This window comes from Macaca thibetana, chromosome 5 (genome assembly GCF_024542745.1).
Source record: "Macaca thibetana thibetana isolate TM-01 chromosome 5, ASM2454274v1, whole genome shotgun sequence".
Lineage (NCBI taxonomy): Eukaryota > Metazoa > Chordata > Mammalia > Primates > Cercopithecidae > Macaca > Macaca thibetana.
Window position 1 is genome coordinate 3,918,244 of NC_065582.1, and position 22,933 is coordinate 3,941,176.

The 22,933-nt window shown below is 43.6% G+C and overlaps 1 protein-coding gene across 5 annotated transcripts in view; it reads right to left on the bottom strand.

Moving 5' to 3' along the window:
• Positions 1-20,041, bottom strand: part of FAM149A (family with sequence similarity 149 member A) — a 67,042-nt gene extending 47,001 nt beyond the window's left edge. For 2 of the 5 annotated variants that reach the window (XM_050791576.1, XM_050791573.1), the window contains exon 1: positions 19,447-20,038. In XM_050791576.1, coding sequence (XP_050647533.1) covers positions 19,447-20,018 — 572 coding nt within the window. In that variant the 5' untranslated portion in view covers positions 20,019-20,038. Of the gene's footprint in view, positions 1-19,446 lie in introns of all 5 variants that reach the window. The other 3 variants (XR_007725849.1, XM_050791574.1, XM_050791575.1) reach the window with 3 other exon arrangements.
• Between the last annotated feature and the right edge of the window lie 2,892 nt (positions 20,042-22,933).

Consider the following 22,933-nt stretch of genomic DNA (forward strand, 5'->3'; position numbering starts at 1 on the left):
GAAAGACATCCTGATTCCCAAACAGACCAGTTTCAATCAGCGTCATAACACTGAAGTCCTCTGTTTTCATCTCTAACCTGGAGTAACCCAATGTTAGCCCATCAGTAAGTTTTCTTTCTTTCTTCCTATTTATTATTATTACTGTTATTGTTATACTTTAAGTTCTAGGGTACATGTTTTGTCTCCCTATTCCTGCCTTACAAGGAAAAAAAAAAACATTGAAATGACCAACTCGCTCTTTGTTCCTTGTTTCTGCTTTCTCCACTGTTTCCTGTCTATAAAGCTCACCTCCTCTGCTTTGCCCCTTGGCACATTTATTCTATTTTCTGGAAGCGTTGCCCAATTCCAGAATCACAAATAAAACCAATTGACATTTCTGAACTAAATTTGTTGTAATTTTGTCTCCTGATAATACTGATGGCTTCATTTTCAGAAATAGGTAACAGGTCTTTAAAAATTTGCCCTTCTTTAAAACTGACATAAACTGGAAAATATTGTACCAAGGTAATTTGCCAAATGATTAACATCACCAAGTCTCTGTTGTGGAAATGACATGTTATCTGTGTTGCTTTTATGAAGATAATAAAGAAAGCTAGAATAGAAGCTAAACCCATTCAAAAGCAAATTCAAAATAACTTTTTCCCCAACAATCGATTACAGTTAAAGGGCGAGCTGGCCCTCCAAAGCTTGTTTGGGGTCATTTAAAACCTTCCAGTAAATGGTCTGTTTTGATTAACAGAAGGTCTTAATTTTAATATAGTGTAACTTTTACTTTTTGGTTAGCAATTATTTTGTCTGTTAGCAAAGAGATCCTGGCCTATCCTCAAGGATAAGATGCATGAAAATCGGCATCTATGTCCTCTCCTAGAAGTCTCATTGTTTTACCTTCATATTCAGATCTACAGTCCGCATGAAATTGTTTGTATGTGTAGTGTGACTTCAGGTATCAGGTGTCTTTCACTTCTGTAAGGATATACAATTGGTTCTGCACTATTATTGAAAAGACCACTGCCTCCGTCAGCTCAGGCTACTGCGGCAAGACACCACAGCCTGGGCAGCTTAATCAACAGACACTGACTTCTCACAGTTACGGAGCCTGGAAGTCCAAGATCAAGGTGCCGGCTGGTCTGGTTCTTGTGAGGGCATCGTCCTGGCTTGCCAAAGGCTGCCAACTCCCTGTGTGCTCAAATGCCCTCTTCTTTGTGTGCACATGGAGAGTGGGAGAGTAGGAGGCTCTCTGTCTTTTTTTTTTTTTTTTTTTTGAGTTGGAGTCCTGCTGTCACCCAGGCTGGAATGCAATGGCGTGATCTCAGTGCACTGCAACCTCCGCCTCATGGGTTCAAGCGATTCACCTGCCTCAGCCTCCCGAGTAGATGGGATTACAGGCATTTGCCACCACACCTGGCTAATTTTTGTATTTTTAGTAGAGATGGGGTTTTACCATGTCAGTCAGTCTGGTCTCGAACTCTTGACCTCAAGTGATCCACCCACCTCAGCCTCCCAAAGTGCTGGGATTACAGGCGTGAGCCACTGCGCCAGCCCTTCTTCTTCTTCTTCTAAGGGCACTAACCCTGTCACAAGGGGCCTTTCCTCAAGACCTAATCTAAACCTAGTTACCCCCCAAATACCAACACACTAGGAGTTAGGGGCTTAACATACGAATTTGGGGAAAGACACAGACATTCAGTTCATAGCAACCATCTTTTCACCAATATCTGCAGCACCAACTTTGCAGCACCCAAACGTCCATGTACAAATAGGTGCTTCTGGCTTGTCTACTGTACTCTCCTGGCCTATTTGTCTACCTTTGGATCAGTAACATACTGTCTTATTACTGTAGTATGTATCAGTAACATACTGTATTATTTATGTATTCCTCTCATATATATGAGAGGAATTACTGTGTTAGAATCTAAGGTAAATTGGTGGTATTTTTTCTGAAACAAATTGACTCTAAAAAATTATACATAATTGGCCAGGCACGGTGGCTCATGCCTGTAGTCCCAGCACTTTGGGAACTCGAGGTGGGTGAATCACTTGAGTCCAGGAGTTTGAGACCAGCCTGGGCAGCATGGCAAAACCCTGTATCTACAGAAATACAAAAAAATTGCCAGGCATGGTGGCTACTGGGGAGGCTGAAGTGGGAGGATCACCTGACTCCGAGCAGGTAGAGGCTGCAGTGAGCTGAGATCACACCCCTGCACTCCAGTCTGGATGAGAGAGTGAGATCCTGTCTCAAACAAACAATTATACACAATTACTGTTAAAATCTTCCACTATAATTTTGGATTTATTTCTCCTTTTAGTTCTGTCAATATATATATAGAGATATAGATATATAGATACAATAGATAGATAGATAGATAGATAGATAGATAGATAGATAGATAGATAGATTTCATAAAGTCAAATTTTAGATTCCTTTTTTGGAGTAAAACAGGTTTTGCACTGTTTACAAGTTTATGTCTGGGTTGTAGCAGTTACCTGTATTTCCTATACTCTTCCATTCAATCTTGGCTGCCACAGGCTGATGGATAGGAATGGCAAAAAACACTTTTTCTTGCATCTGGAGCGGAAGCCTTGGCAGCAGACATCAGCTGCTGCAAGTCAGTCAAATGGGTGCATCTTTATGTACTTTTTGAAACGATGTTATTGGTGCCTATAAATTAAGAATTCTTATATCTTCTCATAGAGTGGCCCTTTAAACTTTATGAAATGGCCCTTGTTACTTCCACCAATGCTTCCTATTTACTTGGAAGTCTACTTGGTCTGATATAATACAAGATACACCAGCTTCCTTTTATTGGGATTATCTGCAAATTCAAACACTTGATGTGTACATCTATTTTTAACATTTCTTTCTTCTTCTATTTAACTGGTATCTGGTAAACACTATAGAGTTGTTGCTTGCAGCTTAAGTTCAAAGAGGATTGTATTTGCTTCTTACAGCAGACTGTGCTGGGGGCTCTCGCAGTCCCAGGTCACCTTAATCCACTCCGGAACTGAGAAGATCTAAAACTGGGTTTCAGTCCCTGGCGCTGCTCTATTTGTAGGTCACCCTAACTCCTTTGAGGTCTTTAACTTGGTGTTCAGCTTCTCTAGTTGCTTTCAGCTGGTAGCTGGTCTGAAACAATCCAGTCCACCCTTGCTGGAAGCGGAATTAAGAGAACTTTTGAAGTGAGATATTGTATGGTGTGTGATATGAATCACATTCATCTTTCAAGGGGATCTTTAGTGAAATACACAGTTCTTCCTCGTGATTTAATGCAATTACAGTTCATGAATTCCCTATGGGGAAAGGGGAGTAGCATCCTTCCTTCAGGGTCAGTGTGGGGCAAAAACAGAGGCTTCCTAACAGGGACAGGAAGGTACACATTAGAAGTGTATTCGGAGCACACATACATAGACACACACACACACACTCTCATACACACAGAGACACATACACACATGCACACATACATACTCATACACAGACACACAGAGGCACATACATGCACACTCATACACAGACACACACACTCACTCATACACACACAGAGGCACATACATGCACACTCATACACAGACAGACACACACACACACTCATACACAGACACACAGAGACACACACCCATACAGACACATACATGGACACAAAGTGACAGATACACACACAGACACACATTCATACACACTGAGATGCAGGCACACACAGATACAGGCTCATACATGGACACACACCAACACAGACACATATACACAGACACTCACACAGACACAGAGATGCACACACACACTCACATGCAGAAACACATACACACACGCCCCTATACAGACACATACACCATACACACATGCACATATGCAGAGACATCCATCCATCCACACATACATATATGTACACACACACACACAATGCTAAACTCAAAGCGTGAATATTAACCAAACCAACAACTGAAGTACATTAAATAATAAAGGTGAACATTCTAATTCTAAATTAACAGAATTTCATATGGACCTTGAATTTCAAAAAACCATGAGCTCTGGAATATACCAGATATATTTCCATTAAGCAGAGCTCAGCCCTTCCCCATAATAAACAAAAATACATACAATACATGTCCTTATAAGGGGGAAAGAAAGCATCGTGAGCTAAAGCATTCCAGGCACGGTTCCACTGTTCTTTTTGTTTGGTTTTTATAATATTTAGCTGAGTGGCTCCCGAAGACAGACAATTGCAACGAGGCCCCTGCAGAGCACAATTTCCTTTCAGCCTTGTATCATCTAAACTCATGGTCCTTACCCTCAGTGTCAGTCGTAAGCTGTGACCACAAAAATGTAGGACTAATTTTATCAATGATTTGCATTAAAAAACAGAATATTGGCCAGGCACAGTGACTCACGCCTGTCATCTCAGAATTTTGGGAGGCAGAGGTGGCTGGATCACCTGAGGCAGGGATTTCAAGACTAGCCTGGTCAACATGGTGAAGCCCTATCTCTACTAAAATACAAAAATTAGTGGGGCATGGTGGCGTGTGCCTGTTGTCACAACTACTCGGGAGGCTGAGGCAGGAGAATCACTTGAACCTGGGAGGTGGAGGTTGCAGTGAGCCGAGATTGCACCATTGCACTCCAGCCTGGGCAACAAAAGAGAAACTCCATCTCAAAAAAAAAAAGAAAGAAAGAAAGAAAAAGGCCGGGCATGGTGGCTCATGCCTGTAATTCCAGCACTTTGGGAAGCTGAGGCGGGAGGATCAACTGAAGTCAGGAGTTTGAGACCAGCCTGGCCAACATGGTGAAACCCTGTCTCTACTACTGGGCGTGGTGTCTCATGCCTGTAATTCCAGCTACTTGAGAGGCTGAGGCAGGAGAATTGCTTGAACTTGGGAGGCAGAGATTGCAGGGAGCAGAGATCGTGCCATTGCACTCCAGCCTAGGCGACAAAAGCGTAATTCCATCTCAAAAAACAAAAAACAAAAAAAAACACCCAGAATATTTCAGACTACCCCTTTCACGTACATTCCCTTATTCTTGCTTGTCTGAAGAGTAAGGGATATAATTGCAGTGATTATGTTAACAAATGCTCATGAAACTGTTTCTTGCAGGTACATGTCATCCTCTGATGGATGTTGTAAGACAGAAAACAAATGTTGAAAGCCACTAGACAGAACCTGGTACCCACACTTCCACTGTGTGACTTTGGAGAGGCCAGCCTCTTGACATCTCTTCTGAGTGTTCTTATGACAGAAACAGTAATCTCAAAGCCTTTTGTCAAAAGCATCCCCTTGTTTCAATCTACCTGTGGAATCGGGTAGATTGAAAGGTGTTTACTGTGAAGTAAACATACATCTTACACTACTTAGCAGCAGTGTGCTGGTAGACTAACTCTCCGGAAGAAACCGAAGCTCTGAGTGGAGGTTCTGTGGGCATGCAGGGTCAAAAGAGTTCCTCCTTGGCTGATTTCAAACACCCATTGTGAGGCCTCTCAGGGTGGAGTTGGCGAGAGGTGTACGGTTGCTCCTGTCGGCCCGTGCCGTCAGCTCCAGCACCTTCTGCCTGGCGGGAAGGCACGGCTTCTCAGAGAATCACACAGACACACTTCTGCCTGTGAAATAACTGTCCTCCCGCAACACTTGTAATTGGCACGCGCGACAGCTCTACCGTTACAAAATGCCGTTCCATTCTTCGAGAAGCCTCTTCAGTGGTTCCAAAGCAGAAAATTAGCTCAAAATCCCCACAGAATTGTGACATACTGCCCGTTTGTAAAGAGCAAGCGTCTCTTCCTTCCCCGGTATTGGGGTTCTCCAGAGAAACAGAACCAATAAGATAGAGATATATACCCGGAGATATATTAGGGAAACAGGCTCACGCAATCACGGAGGCTGAGAAGTCGCATCATCTGCCACCTGCGAGCTGAAGAACCAGGAAAGCCGGTGGTGTGATCCAGCCCGAGTGTGAAGACCTGGGAACCAGGGGGGTCGATGGGGTGATGATGGCGTGACTCCCCCCAGTCCAAAGTCAAAGACCTGAGAATTCGAGGGTGGAGTCCTGGAGTCTAAAGACCCAAGCACCAGGCCCTTCGATATTGGTCTGAAGGCAGGAGAGTTGGATGTCCGAGATCATGAAGAAGAGAATTCGCCCTTCCTCTGCCTTTTTGTTCTATTTGGACCCTTAAGGGATTAGATGAGGGTAGATCTACTCTCATTGGTGAGGGTAGATTCCGATGCGTCTACTGATGAAAATGCTAATCTCTTCCGGAAATACCCCCACAGGCACATCCAAAAATAACGTTTTATCAGCTATCCGGGTGTCTCTTAGCTCAGTCAAGTTGACACATAAAATTGACCATCACACTATCCTACGGTAGAAAAGCTGAGTGAATAAATTCTATCCAGCCAGCAAGAAAGGGGGACCTCAGGAAGACGTGAGTTGGGAAGGGCAAGTCCATCAATGTATCCTTTTTGGTAACAAGGTGCGAGGCTTACTCGAGGTACTCCTAGTAATGAGTAGTATGGACTGGGCAAGTGATATGATACCAATGAAAGGAATTCATTCTGTGGAAATTATTTACAAATATTGGAAACAAGCGTCCAGATCCCACAGGAGTCTGGGAAATGCCACCCAAACAGGAATATAAGGGAGGAAGGAGATGGCAGGCTTTAGGGGTTAGAATTTGGGGACTGTGAAGGTCATCCGCCTCCGGGCAGCCAGAGAACAGGCTGTTACCTCGCGCTCTTGGCAGTGCAAGTCTGTAGCACACAGAGAGGGTGCCGTGCTCGTTCATGTGATTCCACTTCCTACGTTGCTTCTTCAACATCTCACCTCTACCCCATATTTCTTTCTAGCCTCCCTTTCGAACTGTTGGGTATTCATGGCCCCAGCCTGCCTATGGCCTCTCTGTTCTTTGCCTTCTCTCAGAGTACCCTTCAGCTTCAACTGTTCACAATAGTAGTGTTAATTATCCAACAGTTATTAAGCCCCATATTTCAGCCAAGTGCTCTGCTAAGTGCCTTATGGGAAAGATCTCACTTAAACCTGACAACAAGGCTGTGTTGCTGACTCTCCCTCTACCTCGTGTGCAAATTCTCGTGAGAAACCCATTTCACCACATTGACATCCCTGCTTGGATAGAGCCACCCCTGGGAGCATGTCACTGATTGCTGGCTGGCTGATGGATGGAGTCTTCCTCAGGCTTCCCAGCGTGCTCTGATCAGCTCGGGAGGGGCAGCGTCATTACTGTGTTTGTGGAGTTTCCTAGGGCTGCTTCCCTCGGCAGTGACTATGGTCAAGAGACCTCCACAGGGGATGTGGGTGTAGCAGGCATCCTAGCTCTGTGCTCATCCAGTGAGAGAGATGGTTCGAGAAGCAGGTGGCTGGCACATATCACAAAACAACAAGCTGAGGGCCTGAACTGCATCATTACTTAGAGAAAAAGTACTGAGAGAAAGGAAAAGGTTTGTGAGATGCCACCAGCAAGAATTTCCAACAGTCCAGTCATTGGCCTGTATGGCTGTGGACACATCACCATGCTGTGTTCTATAAAAATGGCAAGAAACTGGAAGCCAACCCACCCTCTGCCTCCACCCTGGAGGAAACAGTGCCTTTGAATTTCCTCCTCACAGAATCATTCTGTAGATGTATCTTGGGATCTTATCCTAAGTCCATCCTTTTCTGACCAAGGATACACCTCCCTGGGGCGTGGATGACCTGGAAACGAAGTGGTCACCCACTACCAAGTTGCTCATTGTCTGCGTGAGTGTGTAGCCCCTTCTCTTACACGTTAGAAAATTTTACCTATCTAGTTAAGATGGCAAATTTTTAGAATGGAATTTCGTTTCGCAATTTCAGCTACTGTCACTGCTTTGCACAAAAAGTGTGTGTGTGCTTTAAGAAAGTGATTGTCACGCAAATATTTGCTGCTTAACTATTCTGTGCTGGCTGTCAAGGACTGTGAAGGGTCTGGGATTTCATTTTACTCAGCTAAGAAGCTAACACATTAGTTTGTCACAGTTTGGTGGATGCTTAGAGGAAACATGAGAATCCTAAATTGTAGATGAAAGACCTTCTTACTTGCTGCAAAAGCAGTTGCCACAGTATCAGAATTCACGTCTGTTCCTTGCACCCCACTTCCCACAGGGCAAGCGTTTGGTCCTAGATCCTGCAGTGGGTCGCGTCACAAGAAACACTGAGCTTGCAAACCCCCTGGTCCACAGTGGCCGGTGGCTCATGTGCTCTTTCTCCCTCATCTCTTCAGGCTGCTCACTGCAAATGCAATCCTGGAAAATGGCCCTAATAAAGAGCCACGAAGGGCCTTGCATTTCTGCATATCCAGCAAGAACGCACAGAAACAAAAGGCCCAGGGAGAACTGTCTCCCAACATCAGCACATGTCCGTGAGAGGGAAATTCACCCGTCTCATAATGGCACAGACAGGAAAACTTGCAGTGACAAGAGAAATCTTTTAACTATACAAACTGCATCAACTAACAACCATACTTTGCCAAAAATAAACTATACAAACAGCCATGTTTTGCAAAAATAAGATTTGGACATCCTTTGAAAACTCAGTAATAGTGACATTTCCTTTTCAAGCTGTCCTGGTTCCTTGTATTAACACTGGACTGTATATCAGAATGACCAGAGTCTGAACCCAGAGGCATGGCCTATGAATAGAAGTATCTCCTCCATCTTCTCTTCCCCACTATTTCTTATTACCTTGTAACAAAATTAAACATACTCATTTCTTTCCCTCTAGGCTCTATCATAATTTCCATTTTTCCTTCTTCAGAACTTTAGATTCTTCTCTGAAGACTTGAAATTTTATAAAAGAAAGTCACCATTACCACATGCTTTCAAGAAAGGTGGAAATACGAAATTTGGAACACTAGAGTTCACAAATGTTAAGAAACCACCTAGTCTCCAAAACAAAGGCAAGAATTTACTTATCTTTTGTTTCATCATTTAGATGTTCATCCTCTAAATATGTACATTATTTATGAACAATTCCCATGAAAAGTCAATATTTAACATTTCTGTTGAGGTCAGAATAATAATGATTCTTATATACAATAGTTTTTCCAACTTCTTACTATAACGTATTTTTAAAAATACAGAAGAGTTGAAAGATTTATACCAAAAAAAAAAAAAAATACCTATCACCTGGATTCAACCATGGTTAATATTTTACCATATTGTTTTAAATCCAGAAACGTATTTTATTCTGGATTATTTGAAAGGAAGTTGCAAATATCGTGACACTCTACTGATCCCTACCTTACCATACATTTCCTAAAAGGATGTTCTCCTACATAATCCCCATACTGTTATCATATCTAAGAAAATCAATGACAGTTTCCTGAAACTAGTACTCACTCTAATATTCTCTTTAATATTCAAATCTAATTTTCCCAAGTATCTTCTATAGCTATATTTTTAAACTAGCAGCCAATCAAATTCCATATTTTAAATTGTTCTTACCTCTCTTTAGTCTATTTTCAAGTAGAAAGAAAATTATTCTTCCACCTTTCCCCAGACCTCACCGACACTGACAGTTTTAAAGACAGCAGGCCAGTTATCTTTTAGAACAGCCCAGCGTCTACATTCATCTTATGCTTCCTTTACCAACAGTTTTAGACTTCTTCATAACATCTTTATATTTGGTCAGCAATTTTCTCACTTAATACAAAGACATAATTGAGATGAGTGAGAAACTAATGAAAGGAAAACAGGTATTGACTATTCTGATCTCCCGGACAGGCCTAGGATGGCGCCAGCCAGGAAGTCACTGTCTTGGTAAGTTTTTGGGGCTGGATCTGGGTTGGCTGACATAGTTAACAGAGAATTCAGGAAGATAAATCACAGGCGCGCTTGAGTCAGATTCTCAGGAGCTGTGAGGATTATATCAAGAGCCAAAGGTATTCATCAAGTCCGAGGTTAAACTTCACCACGAAAGCAAGACAAAGACAAAAGAACCAGAAGCAGAACTTCAACAGTCAGACTCGAGAACAAAGACAGACAGCCGCTGGGTGTAGGATGGCACCGCCACGCCCACTGTTTTTAGTCCCACGCTAGGTGGGGTAAACGTGCGCAGCGCCTGTCAGGGCAGTCATAATACGTTTACGTGCATCAGAATATCAATTGCCATCAATGTCTCCTTACATCTTCCATAGGGTCCCATCATTTTCTCAATGTAATTTTGACATGCTCTACTAAAGAAATGTCACCGTAAAGAAACGAAGTTAATGACTAAGTTTTAAATGGTCACTTTAATAAATCTTTAAAAATACATTTTTAGAATATATTTTAACTATATCTTATAGAACCTCAAAATTATATCATTTATGTTAGAAATCAACAGTCAAAAAAGATCCAAAATGTTAAACGTCATATGAAACAAATATGCTCACTAGATAAACATGAACATCAGGGCTGGCAAGGATTACAGTTGTCAATATTTAATTATAAGGCTTCTTCCAAACCCTTAAGTGAAACATCTAATTAAGAAAATGCTGACGTGCAGGAACAGCCTTTCCCTGGCAATGCCATCTCTAGTTGCTTCTCCATTTTTTCTAGTAAGACAATGCTTGCTCATTACTGCCTTTCTAGTATGAATAAAATATATTTGGTATCACCACACAAAATAGTTTACAAGAAACATAATTATAAAAATAATCTGGAAGAGAGTTGACAAAATGAATGCTTTAAGAAGTCATGTCTTTATTACAAAATGCATTTATCTGTACTTTGAAATGGACTATTATGGTCTCTTTATCAGTACTAATAGGAATATTATTTTGAGATACTTTTAGATTACTAACGTGAGGTTTTTTGTTGTTGTTGTTTTGTTTTGTTTTGTTTTGAGATGGAGTCTTGCTGTGTCACCCAGGCTGGAGTGCAGTGGCGCGATCTCGGCTCACTGCAATGTCTGCCTCCCAGGTTCCAGCGATTCTCCTGCCTCAGCCTCCTGAGTAGCTGGGACTACAGGTGCGTAACACAATGCCCAGCTAATTTTTGTGTTTTATTAGTAGATATGAGGTTTCACCATATTGGTTAGGCTGGTCTCGAACTCCTGACCTCGTGATCCGCCCGCCTTGGCCTCCCAAAGTGCTGGGATTACAGGCATAAGCCACCACGCCCGGCCTTACTAACATGATTTTTAAATTTTTATTGGAAAGAGTATAATTCTTTGGAGTCATTTTGTTCTAGTGGAAATTCCACGAATTACTTTGGAAGTAGATTTTAATCCTCATTACTATCTTAATTCATTAAAAGTACCTGGTTATACCTATGTGTGGAAGATATAGATTGATTTCCACGAATTCAATCTTATACTTTCCACATAGCAGCTAGGTGGAATTAGACAATTTCTTATTCTGAGTCTCAATTTCTTCATCTGTAAAATGAAAATAAAATTCCTGCCTTGTAGGTACATTTTGGGGATTTGTGATAATGTCCATAAGACATGCATGCTATATTTGGTGCCTCGTAGACCCTGAAATACCAGCTGTTACTTCAAATGCTAAGAACCCTGGCTTTATGGAATAGTAAGTAGTTGACCAATGATCACATCAATCTGTGAAACATGCTTATAAAAATGTTAAAACCAGTAAGTAAAACAGAGGTCTGAGGCAGACCTTTCCTTGGGAATATATCACCTGCTTCTTTAAAGTGCACTTCATATATTGAAACTGTAGTTCCCTAGGATTCAATTATTTGCATTAATTTAGCAACAAAACTTCTATTTGAGGGGAGGGGTTCATTTTATTTGATGGAGACTCAGGTCAACTGGATTATGAAGAGTCCTGCATGTACAGGGATGGTTTCCAAGTCTTCACACTGATATTAGGGAATTGAATTAAATGTTGCATTTTACAATACATCCCCACTTTGCCTTTCTATACAACTAGTGACATTCTCTGAAATAGAATTATTAACACTAAAAGCCTGATACGAACAGGAGCTTCCAAGGTGAGTTGTGTCCTCATCCTCATGACTGACATTATATAGAAGTTCCACAATATTTAAAAATAATTTCAAGTTATGGTTATAAAGAAAGCAATGATTCTAAGAAGATTATATAGGTATACATGCATTTGAGAAGAACATTTAGTTCAACTTTGCCTTAATAACCTCTTTATTAAACAAGTGAAGCGAAAGTCTTAGCGTGGCTGTTTTTCTAGTCACTGTCAAAGACCACCAGCTTCTAAATGATATGTAATCATTGCAAAGTTCCATAATGGTGAATCATGACAAAGCGTTTATTTGATTTCTGTGCTTTACAAGAGACGGCATCTTCATTATTTCTACCTCTCAAAAAGGGGCAACTTTTTTCCAATACATAATGAATAGTATTTATTCATTTGCTTGATGAGTACTACGTAGTACATGCTGTCTAGTAAATCACGTCCTGCTAAATACGTGTCTGTGTAACACTACTCGTGAGACCATTAAATGTGAAGGTAATTTTTGAAATTTTTGCCTATGAATTGTAAAATTCTGCATATCCAAAAAGGTAGGTGGTTTGACTGTGTAAAATGAAACACATATCCGCACTGCACCCATGAGGGAAGAGGTCCTCTGGAAGTGCAGGATATGTGGCTGGTATTTGTAAATGTTAACTGGTATTTTTTCCCCTAGCATTTTCACTTTCCTTTGTCCCTCCTCACAGTGAATGATCCAAAGGTTTATTTTGAGGGAAAGCAATAGACTCTACTCCCCATGGTTTTTATGTTAAAACAACAAAACAAAACAAAAACTGACAAGCTAGGATTAAAGCAAGAATAAGAATGGGAAACTCCCTCCTCCCAGACAGTGGGTGCTTGGCTGGAGGCTGCATCCGATGACAGCAGCGCTCAAAGACACTGTGAACCAGGCACATCCTCAACTCCAGATCGTCTGAACAACTCAAAGAATCTCATCTTCAATCAGAGGATACTATTAGAATATTGCTTAGCCTGGTATTTTAAGGACAGTAAAAGATAATGTTACGTTTGGCTGTTTTTTCTTGGTGTCCTGAAATGTTTTGCTCAGTGTGGTTTAAAGGTATCTTAATAAAGTCTACCTCAGTGGTCTTCAAACTATCTGTAGTGTCGGATCATTTTTCCAATTTATTGTATGTAAATACTTTTAAAATATAATAAAAATAGAAAAAATGGTAAAAAAAATATACAAATGTGAATCCAAATGTTTAATTATTAGTCAACAGACATAAAGCTCCTCTGCCAATTGCTATAAAATTTCTAAATGCTTATTCTCCCTTTCTGTACTTACCTCTTCGTGGACAGGGAACAAGTAGCCACCTGGTAACTGCTCGCAGGTAGCTAATGCCACACACATTGAGAAGCACTGTTCCAGCAGAGAAAGGAGACGCCCCTCATTTTAGAGGGTCTTGAAGCACCTGCAGCAACAGTAAGGAGCGCTCCTATCTTGCTTGGCGTGTGATGTCATCTGTTGTGTAGTTTGTGATCACTGTGTGTGTTCACCATCACCTGTATATGCAAAGCCGCCTGTTTATACTCCCAGTCCTTAACTTGCTGCCACATTCCACCATGAATGTCCAGCCCCGTGCCTGCCCCTTCTCTAGATGTTTTCCTAGACCTCAACTCAAGGTGTGTATCCCAGAGGGAACGCCTCGTCTGCGTGACAAACCCACATCTTCTGTGGTCCCCCCTTTAGGAGTGGCGCTCTCCTCCCGGCCACGTGACATCATCGTCAGCACTTCCTCTGGCTTCCTCAGTCTCACCTTTGTGCTGCCGGTCTCGCGAGATTTGTCCGTTCGGTATCTTTTCCACCGTGTTCATTCCTAGGCTCCATACCTCTCAGGTGCTTATTCCTGGAGCCTCCTACTAGCTCCCTGCATATCAGTTCAACCCTTCTAAAGCGCAGCCTGCTCCTGCCACTTCTCTACCTAAACCGTGGTTTTTCCAGTGTTTACTAAACGTGCCCAGTATCCAAGGCTCTCCCTAGTTTTAACGCTTTTCACAAAAGCTGTGCTCCTAACAAATGGAAAGCCTCGTGCCACGTGACTCTGTGCCTCCATGCATTTGCCCGCACTGCTTTGGTCTCCTACAGTGCCCTCCCAAGCCCGAGGTGCCCATGCGCCCCACTTTTGGATATTCTTTAGAACTCAGACCCCTGACACCTCCCCTCCCTCAGCATCATCTCCGGGCCTCCTTTTCTCTCTTAGCTGTGTGCTCACAGCAGTGTGTCTGAAACCACTCTTGGATCATTTATCTTATTTTTCCTGCTTTTTGATAAGATCCATTCCAGTTCTTTCCCTGATTACTCAAAAATCTAGCTCCATGTGGATCTTAGATGGAAAAGATATAATACAGGTTGACAATGAATACATTAGCCTTCACTGCAGCTCATAGCAATAAACTCTATTTTGTACAAAAGATGCTGACTGTAGGTAATAAATAAAAATATATTTAGAATAATGAGTATCATGTAATAGTAACAGTTATTTATTGAGTGCTTATGTACCAGCCACCACAGAAACAAGTTTGTATATATAATCTCTTTTAATCCTTACATCTCTTTGAATAGGCATTATTAATTCCCATTTTATGAATGAGAAGGTGAAGCTTAAAGAGGTTAAGTACCCAATGTGAATGCTTAGTTAGCATTCTAAGAAGAATCATAAAATGAGATGTGAATCAAATTCAATCTGACTTCAATCTGTGCTTTAAAAACTATACTAATTTACATGAGCTGTTATGATTACGCAACGCTGAAGCGTTCAACTCCCACAGGACTGTCATTATGAGCTTGGCACAAATCAAGGGTCATGCTTGTTGGATAAGAAATTAGAAAACACTCAAAATGTGTTCTTTAAACGCACAGTAAAAAAACATAGAACTGCTAACTCAAATGTTCAAGATGTAAATATATCCCAGCTACTCAGGAGGCTGAGGCAGGAGAATCAAAAAAAAAAAAGATTGAAATATAACAACAGAGAAAGAGGATAATTTACAGCAAAAGTCTACTGCATAACACAGAACAAAATTGTTTTCTCGGGTTTAAGCAAATACTTCATATGGAAAACCAAGTTGAATTCATTATTACTTTTAATGAAAGAAATGGTCACGTGACAATTGTACACTGAGCTCCCTGTTCATCCCTGAGGAAAGGCTAAGTCCCGGTAGAAAGCATTACCAACTTTGGAAAAACTCCAGACAATGAAACAAAGAGACCCAAGACAATAATTATTCTGAAAGGAAGACATTTCTGGGTTCTTGTAAGATTAGAAACCCAAGACAGTGGGTATATAAGGAAGAAAATATTTTCTTCATCCATTCAATAAATATTTGCTAAATGTCCTTCATGGGCATGCGTTCCCTTAAGTGTCACAGGACAAAGAGTTTATAGTCTGATAACGGATGTAAGATGTGAATATAAATCACAGGGTTTCAGTGGAGGAAAAGACAAGGGCTACCCAAATGTACGATTTGTGATGCTACTGATTATTCTGCAGATTAGAAGTCTGATCCCAGAGTGGTAAATGCATTTCCTTCTGGGTGTTACACAGCGTTCAGTGGCAATGTTAATTAAACTAACTCTTATCTTCTGTAAGTCATGCAGGGAAGGTAATGATGAAAGATTGGCATGTACGATAATTTGTTCTCCCAAATAACTGAACTAAAAGATGCCATTTATTACAGTCACATGGTAAATATAATGAATCATTTTTCTCTCTGTCTTTCCTTCACCTAGAATGTTTCTTTCAATAAAACATGGCTCTCAATTTCCATTTCTGTGCCAAGAAGCAGGTAGTAATCATAGATAACACTTTTTTTTTTTTTAGCATTTCTCCATATGTTACTTAATATATTATTTCAATTAATTTCTGGAGTACCTTGATGCAGAAAGTATTATCGCCTCCATATTATCATGAAAGAAAAAGTACAGCTAGGGAAAAATGAAAAACCCGCCCAGAATTACTCAGCTAGCAATTGGTTTGAGGTGGAATCCACCTTGTCTGGTTTCTGGGTCTACAGGCTTCCTCACATTCGAGGCTGCCTCAGTGTCAGAGGAATCAAGATGAGTCCCTCCAGTCACTTTACTGCCAGCCATGCTGACAAGCCATTCAAGCAGCCACTGCAATGTATCCACAGTAATATTATTTTAACAATGGAACTCAATCACTCAAAAAAAAAAAAAAGAGTATATGCTTGCTAATAACTATGACTTATACAAGCTATAAATACTTCCTGACTAGAAGTTTACACTCTACCAACATTCATACACAGCAATTATCAATCTATCCACCTTACGTATTGCTAGGAATTCTTAGATTTGCAGAACAAATGAGAGAACAAGACCTTTACAAGGTGTATTGTGTGGTTCAAACCAGAAGTGTAAAAAGAGGTAGTGACGAGGGGTGAGTGAGACCGAAAAACACTGAGGTGTAATATATACATGAAATGCACAGGGAAGCCAAGGTGAAGATCAAAGGTGTTGGATCACACATCTAGGGATGCAGGACAGTGAGGTGAAGAAAGACAGTTCAGTATCCTCTGGCTCAGATGTGCAGCCAGTATGTCCTGTGGAGTGAAAGGGGCAGCCTCCGTTCCATGAGCCTTTCACTTAAAAACCCCTGCTGCTATTCAGCATCTTTGTTTGGGAAAAAAAGCCTCTAATTGAAGGAGAGTTTGCATATTTTCCTACTCAAGTTAATTTCATTACTTTGAGTTTTGTTTTTTTTTTTTTTAAGCCAAGTACAGAATCAGGCAAATGTAAAATGTATGCATTATTGTCAAAAAAAGTATAAACTGTTAGTAGGGCTTTCCTTTCGAATTCAGTGCCACAGCCTTAAAATTAGATCTACATTTCTTACAGATAGGTTTATGTTTCCTTTATATGTGTTCACATTCTCTCTCATCACTCTTTTTCTTTTTCTCTGACATTATCCATTTCTCCCTTTCCATGTTCCCAGGCTTTTGAAATTTAAATTCTTGATTTTAATACTAACCACGCAGGCTAACAGCAGCAGCTATCTGCCAAGTGACAGATGAGATGGTAGGAGCAAATTTAAATTCATTGTGTTAGGTTTGTTTATTCGGTGTTATAAATCACCACTGCAGAAATCCAGGAGGGGAAAAAAAGCCTTCAAGGTGCAGTCTGTAGTATTGAAAGAAAAGTGACCTTAATACTTTCTTCCTTCCCCTTCGTCTCTTATGTTTTAGTGATTGAAAAATGAGTGGGGTATGATGAGAGGAAGGGAACGTGAGTAGCCGTGGATCTGAAAGGAAAAATGGTATGTGCTCACAGGCCAGTCTGCTTCCTGCCTGTGTGTGCCTTTACCTGTGGCTGCAGACAGCAGGAGCACACAAACTCACGAGGATTCTGCAAAGCACCTAGCCGTGTATATTACTTCTCATGGCACTTACCTAAAATCCAATTTCATGGCCAGATGCAGTGGCTCATGCCTATAATCCCAGTTGTGCCTAGGTGGGAAGATTGCTTGAAGCCAGGAGTTCAAGACCAGCCTGGGCAACACAGGGAGACTCCACAGAAACATTTTTAAAATTGTCCAGGCCTAGCAGCTCACACCTGTGGTCCCAGCTACTCAAGAGTCTGAGACAGGAGAATCAGATCGCTTGAGCCTAGGAGGTTGAGGCTGCAGTGAACAGTGATCATACCACTGCACTCCAACCTGGGTGACAGAGGGAGACCTCATCTCAAAAAATAATAATTTAAAAATTCAATTTCTTCACTGTCTGTAAAACTGAATGCATTTGTTAATTCAGAATAATCTCATGTAAATAATGTCAAATGCAGTGATATTCAAAAAGTGTCTATGGCAAATATTTGCACAATATAAACATGAGCTAGTATGTTCAAGAATTGAAACTAATACCAGTTCTTTCACTGGCCATGCTGCATATTTCAGTGCCTATCTGTTAAAAGCACTAAGACTAGCGTTTAAGGTCAGTGTGTAGATCTGTTTGCTCATAAAACATTAATTGCATAAATGTTAAGGACCAGTTGCCAATAACAATGGTCTAATTCCTCAGGTATACGTATTCCAGTGAGTTTTCCAAAAGCAATTAACTGATAGTTTTAGGGAAAACTATCAGTCGATAAACATGTCATAATATAGTATTTTTTAATGAGTGGGAACAACCTTTTGCTTAACTGCTTATTCTCTTTTTTGAGACGGAGTCTCGCTCTGTTGCCCAGGCTGGAGTGCAATGGCCCTATCTCTGCTCACTGCAAGCTCCGCCTCCCGGGTTCACGCCATTCTCCTGCCTCAGCCTCCCGAGTAGCTGGGACTACAGGCGCCCATCACCACGCCCAGCTAATTTTTTGTATTTTTAGTAGAGACAGGGTTTCACCGTGTTAGCCAGGATGGTCTCGATCTCCTGACCTCGTGATCCGCCCGCCTTGGCCTCCCAAAGTGCCGGGATTACAGGCGTGAGCCACCACGCCCAGCCTTTGCTTATTTTCATATTGATATGAATATCATGCAATTTTGTGAAATTGTAATTATTTAAATTGTGAATGAGTCAGGATCAGTATGAATGCAAAATTTACTCAGGATTTTTTGAAGGGAGTAGGGAATGGCCTCACTAGATTACAACGCAGAAACCCCAGTCTGTGAATTGGCTCATTTGCCTTTGACCATTTCACTATTTCTTTGCAGCGTTCAGGATGAAAATTTACCCACTCAAGAATAACAATATGCTCCACTCTCTAAAAATTAAAACTCATCTTAGTTCTAAAACACATTTTAAAAGAGCAATGTTTTTATCACGACTCTCGGAAGTGAAAGGGGTGTTGTGTGGGTGTGGGTGTGTGTGTGTTTAGGGAAGTGGCTTCCGATTCCCAGTGAAAATGTTCCCATGAAGTCAACGTTTCCGCAGTAACTCAGGGCACTGTGGCAAGTTCTCAGGAGCTCTAAGGTAATAATCAGACATGTCCTGGCCATTACAATTCCATTTGTGTCAGATGGTGTTATGCATGTATAAATTAAGTAGATGTCACACAAAGGAGACCCATCTCACTTGGGATAAGACTAGGGGCTGGTCCTTAGAAATCAGGAAAGCACAAGGTCTCACCATTTCTTAAAATACTTGCTGCAGATGTGTGTATTCTGTCTCCCTGCATACCTACTATATTCTGAGACAAAGGGACTTCAAAAAGTCCTCAAGAAAACCACACAAACGCTCTAAGTAGCAATGCTTCTGGTAGAAGAGAAACAAAATTCTGTCCCTTCCTTCAAGCCGCCTTAGGATTCATTCTCAGAAAGTTGGACAAAGCATGTTACAGCTTATGTCTGAAAGCCCGCAAAGCCAAGGAGTAAGGATCCAGGAAACGTGCAAGGAGGGTGCCTGGGGGTTATGGAAGTTACTACAAATATTTCATTTCCTAAAGTGTACCTGCGAAGGTGAGTGCGGCAGGCGAAGGGGTCAGGGGTCCCAGCAAAAGGTATACGCGCGCCCGGACCACGCTGCTACTCACGCTTCGCCATCCCCGGAGTCGCCGTCCAAGGCCCCCTCCTCGCCGATGTCAGGCAGGGTAAGGAACAGGGTTCTGGGGCCAGCCCCGGGGGCCACGTAGGCGCCGGGCTCTCGCTCTCCGGGGCCAAACTGGCGCGGGTTCCGCGGGAGCGCGGCCCAGGCCCCGCCGGGGCCCGGGGTCGGCCGCGCTGGGACCACCAGGCGTGCAGGCGAGCAGCCCCCGCCGGAGGGAGTGGGGGGCTGGGGCAGGGCTTTAGCCGCTCTGGGGCTACTGGGCCACGAGAGCAGGGTCCCCACTGCTCCCGCGGCGCGGCTGGCGGTGGAGCCCCGGGAGTAGGAGGCGGGGAGCAGCGGGGCGGGCGCCCGCCGCGAGGCCGAGGGGGAGTCCGGAGCAAGGGCGCGGAGGAGCGTCGGGGTCGGGGCGGTGCCCAGCGGGGTGCCCGCCCTGGAGCCCCCCGACCTTGCAGCGGCAGCACCTCCCGAGGGTCTGGAGGAGGGGCCTGCGGGGGGCGCCGTCGAGGTCTCGAAGAGTTTGGCCAAGAGAGACCCAAGGTCCAGCACAGCAGCCTTCATGCCTCGACAGTGGACACGCCGTCCTCGCCGCCGCCCGAGAGTCCAGACCGCGGGGATCCGGCCGAGGCGGCCCGGGCGGGGGCGAGGAGCCTGGGGTCCCCGCACCCGGAGCCCCGGAGGCCCCTGCCTCCGTCTCCTCCCCGAGGAACCGCCCAGGGCGCTCAGCTCCGCGCCGCTGGGGTCGCCCTTCGCCGGTCCGGGTCCGGGTCCGCCCGCCGAGCGCCCCGCCTCGTCCCAGCGCCGCGAGACCCCCGAAGGCCGAAGGGCCAGGAGCCCCGGGAGGCGCGGCCGCCGCCCGCCGCCCCCGCCGCCCGCCGCCCCCGCCGCCGCCGCCCGCCGCCCCGCCGCCCGCCGCCCGCCGCCCGCCGCCCGCCGCCCGCCGCCCGCGGTTGCTACGTTCAACACACCCCGCCGCGCTCCAGGCTAATTGGGCCCCAGGTGCGGCTCGGGCTGTGCCCGCGGGGGACGCCCCACTCCTCGCCTGGTTCCGCCTTAAAGGAACACGCCCCCATTTCCCCTGCGCTTGGAGCCTCGCAGATCCCATCCGAGAATCCTGGCTCCAAAAGGTTCTGGAACTTACCCAACCTGACAAGCTCGCACGTGCTGAGGTCAGGTCACCTCTCTGATGATAGGGAAGGTAGGTAGAAAGGTGTACTTGGGCGAATGAGCTTGAAACAGCAGCGCCCACCTCCCTACCCCAGGGTGCTGCTCAAAGGGTGGGGTGGGAGCGACAGCGAGGTGCGCCACCCACGAACCTGCAAACAAGACTGGCTCTGAGAGCTAAAGTAGTAAGACCCACGCACACCTATTTAAACACCTGTCGGAGTGAACCAAGAGACTGTGTAACTCAAATGTTTGAGAACTCAAATTATAATCGGAACGACTACAAATTCAAAGACAGATACGGAAGGCAATGTTTTTTATTAAGTAGAATAAATTGTATTTTACTTAATCTGAAAATCGTATGTGAAAGGTAGAGTGTATGGGTGCGAGCATCCAAAGGGGTGTGGGGTCAGTGTTGAACAGAGTAAAAAATAAGATACTGCAGCCAGGCGAGGTGGCTCATACTGTAATCCCAGCACCGGGATTGGGAGGTGGGAAGATTGCTTGAGCCCAGGAGTTCCGGACCAGCCTGGGCAACAATATAGGGAGACCCCATCTCTACAAATATTAAAAAAAAAAAAAAAAAAAAAAAAAAAAAAAAAGCCGGGCGTGGTGGTGCATGCCTGTAGTCACAGATACTCAGGAGGCTGAGTGATCACTTGGGCCTGGAGTGAGCTGTGATCGCACCACTGCATTCCAGCCTGGGAGGTAGAGTGAAACCCTGTGTCAAAAAAAAATAGTAATGAGATATTGACGGAGTTTGTCCATTAATATTCAGGGGAGGATCTCAGGAGATACATTTCCTGATTTGGGGTAGGGAAAAGAGATGAATTAAGTCTGGCAGTGAATAAACTGACATTCATCCTTATATACTTGAATCTTTTGTAAGCTATCAAACTGGAGTCTGAGCCACGGTAAACTTCTGTAGTAATGCTAAGTTTTGCGTTATTTGGAGGCAGTTAACCAGTCTTCTGCTCGTGATGTCCGGTCACGATCCCTTTTCCACATCTAACTGCCACCAACAAACATGTACCGGGCACTTGTCTGCTTCAAGATTGCATTAAGCACAGACGTGCAAAGAGCAGTTCTCTTCCCAGAGCATGGAATAATCCGCTTCACGTCATATGCCAAGTGTCTGGTGAGTGCCCTAGAAAACAAGCACAGGTGATGGCAGCCATCGTGGTCAACATTCGCTTGGGGACAGCAGAGCATTTGTATGCCTAAGGGAAGTAAGAGACATGGGTGACTAGGGTCAGATTTTAAAGGGCCTTGGATGTTCAGAGAGGCGAGATCACGCAGTCGTCAGCGTGTGAAGCACCAGCACACAGTGAAGAATCAAAATGAGAGAAAGAGGGAATTAAGAACGGACATCTCTGAGAGCAGCAATGGTAACAAGAGGGAGAGGGCTGGGGGCAAACCAGGGAAGCAGTGCCAACTCCATCACAATGCAGAGACACCAGCAACAGGCTGCTGTTGAACCATGAACTTTTCTCGTGCTCTCTTGTTCCTCTTATGCAGCAACTCACCAGGTAGCCTCGGAAGTCTGGACGTTCCATCCAAACACTGGACTGTTTTCATACAGCACTCATTCAGGACTGCAAGGCAGTTTCCCCCAGATTTTTTATTTATCATATAAGGATCTTATTCTGATTCATGGAGTAATTAAATCCTTATTATATCAGGTCACTTTCAATGCAAATAGAAGTCATTTCTAGAGTATGTGCTTTCAGTGAGTAAGCTGCTAGTCATTCCATTGAATCTGAACATATGTAACTTGAAATAACAGCAAGGGAGGGCCACTGTGGAGCAAAGCTTGAGTCAGCTCACCTAGATCCTTGGGGGTAGCACTTGTTTGCTGCCAGAACTCAGGATTCCTGATATTTCAGACCCAGAAATCTGATTGGCCCAGCACCTTCACAGCTGACCAGTGTCTCTCAGTGTGGAGCCCCACTAACCTGACTCATAAAGCACTGATGCCGTGTTGCATCCTCTGCTCTTTCCCCATAAGAGGAATCCCTTTAGGACCAAATTAATTCCAATGATTGTTAGGTGAGCGTGGAATCAAAGCAAAGGGAAGGAATCATGGTTCACATACTGGAGGCATTAACCATTAGAACCAAGCACCCTTCTTCTTCAGGAGCAACGGTTCCTGAACAGTGGTGCATTCATGCCGCTGTCTTGGGCTCTCTGATTCTAGATCTTTCCATGTTTCCCTTAATAACCACTTCTCTTCTGTGGACATACTTTTTTTTTTTTAAAAGTATACAGACAGATGCTGTTAATAAAGCTAGAGAGGCTGGGTGCAGTGGCTC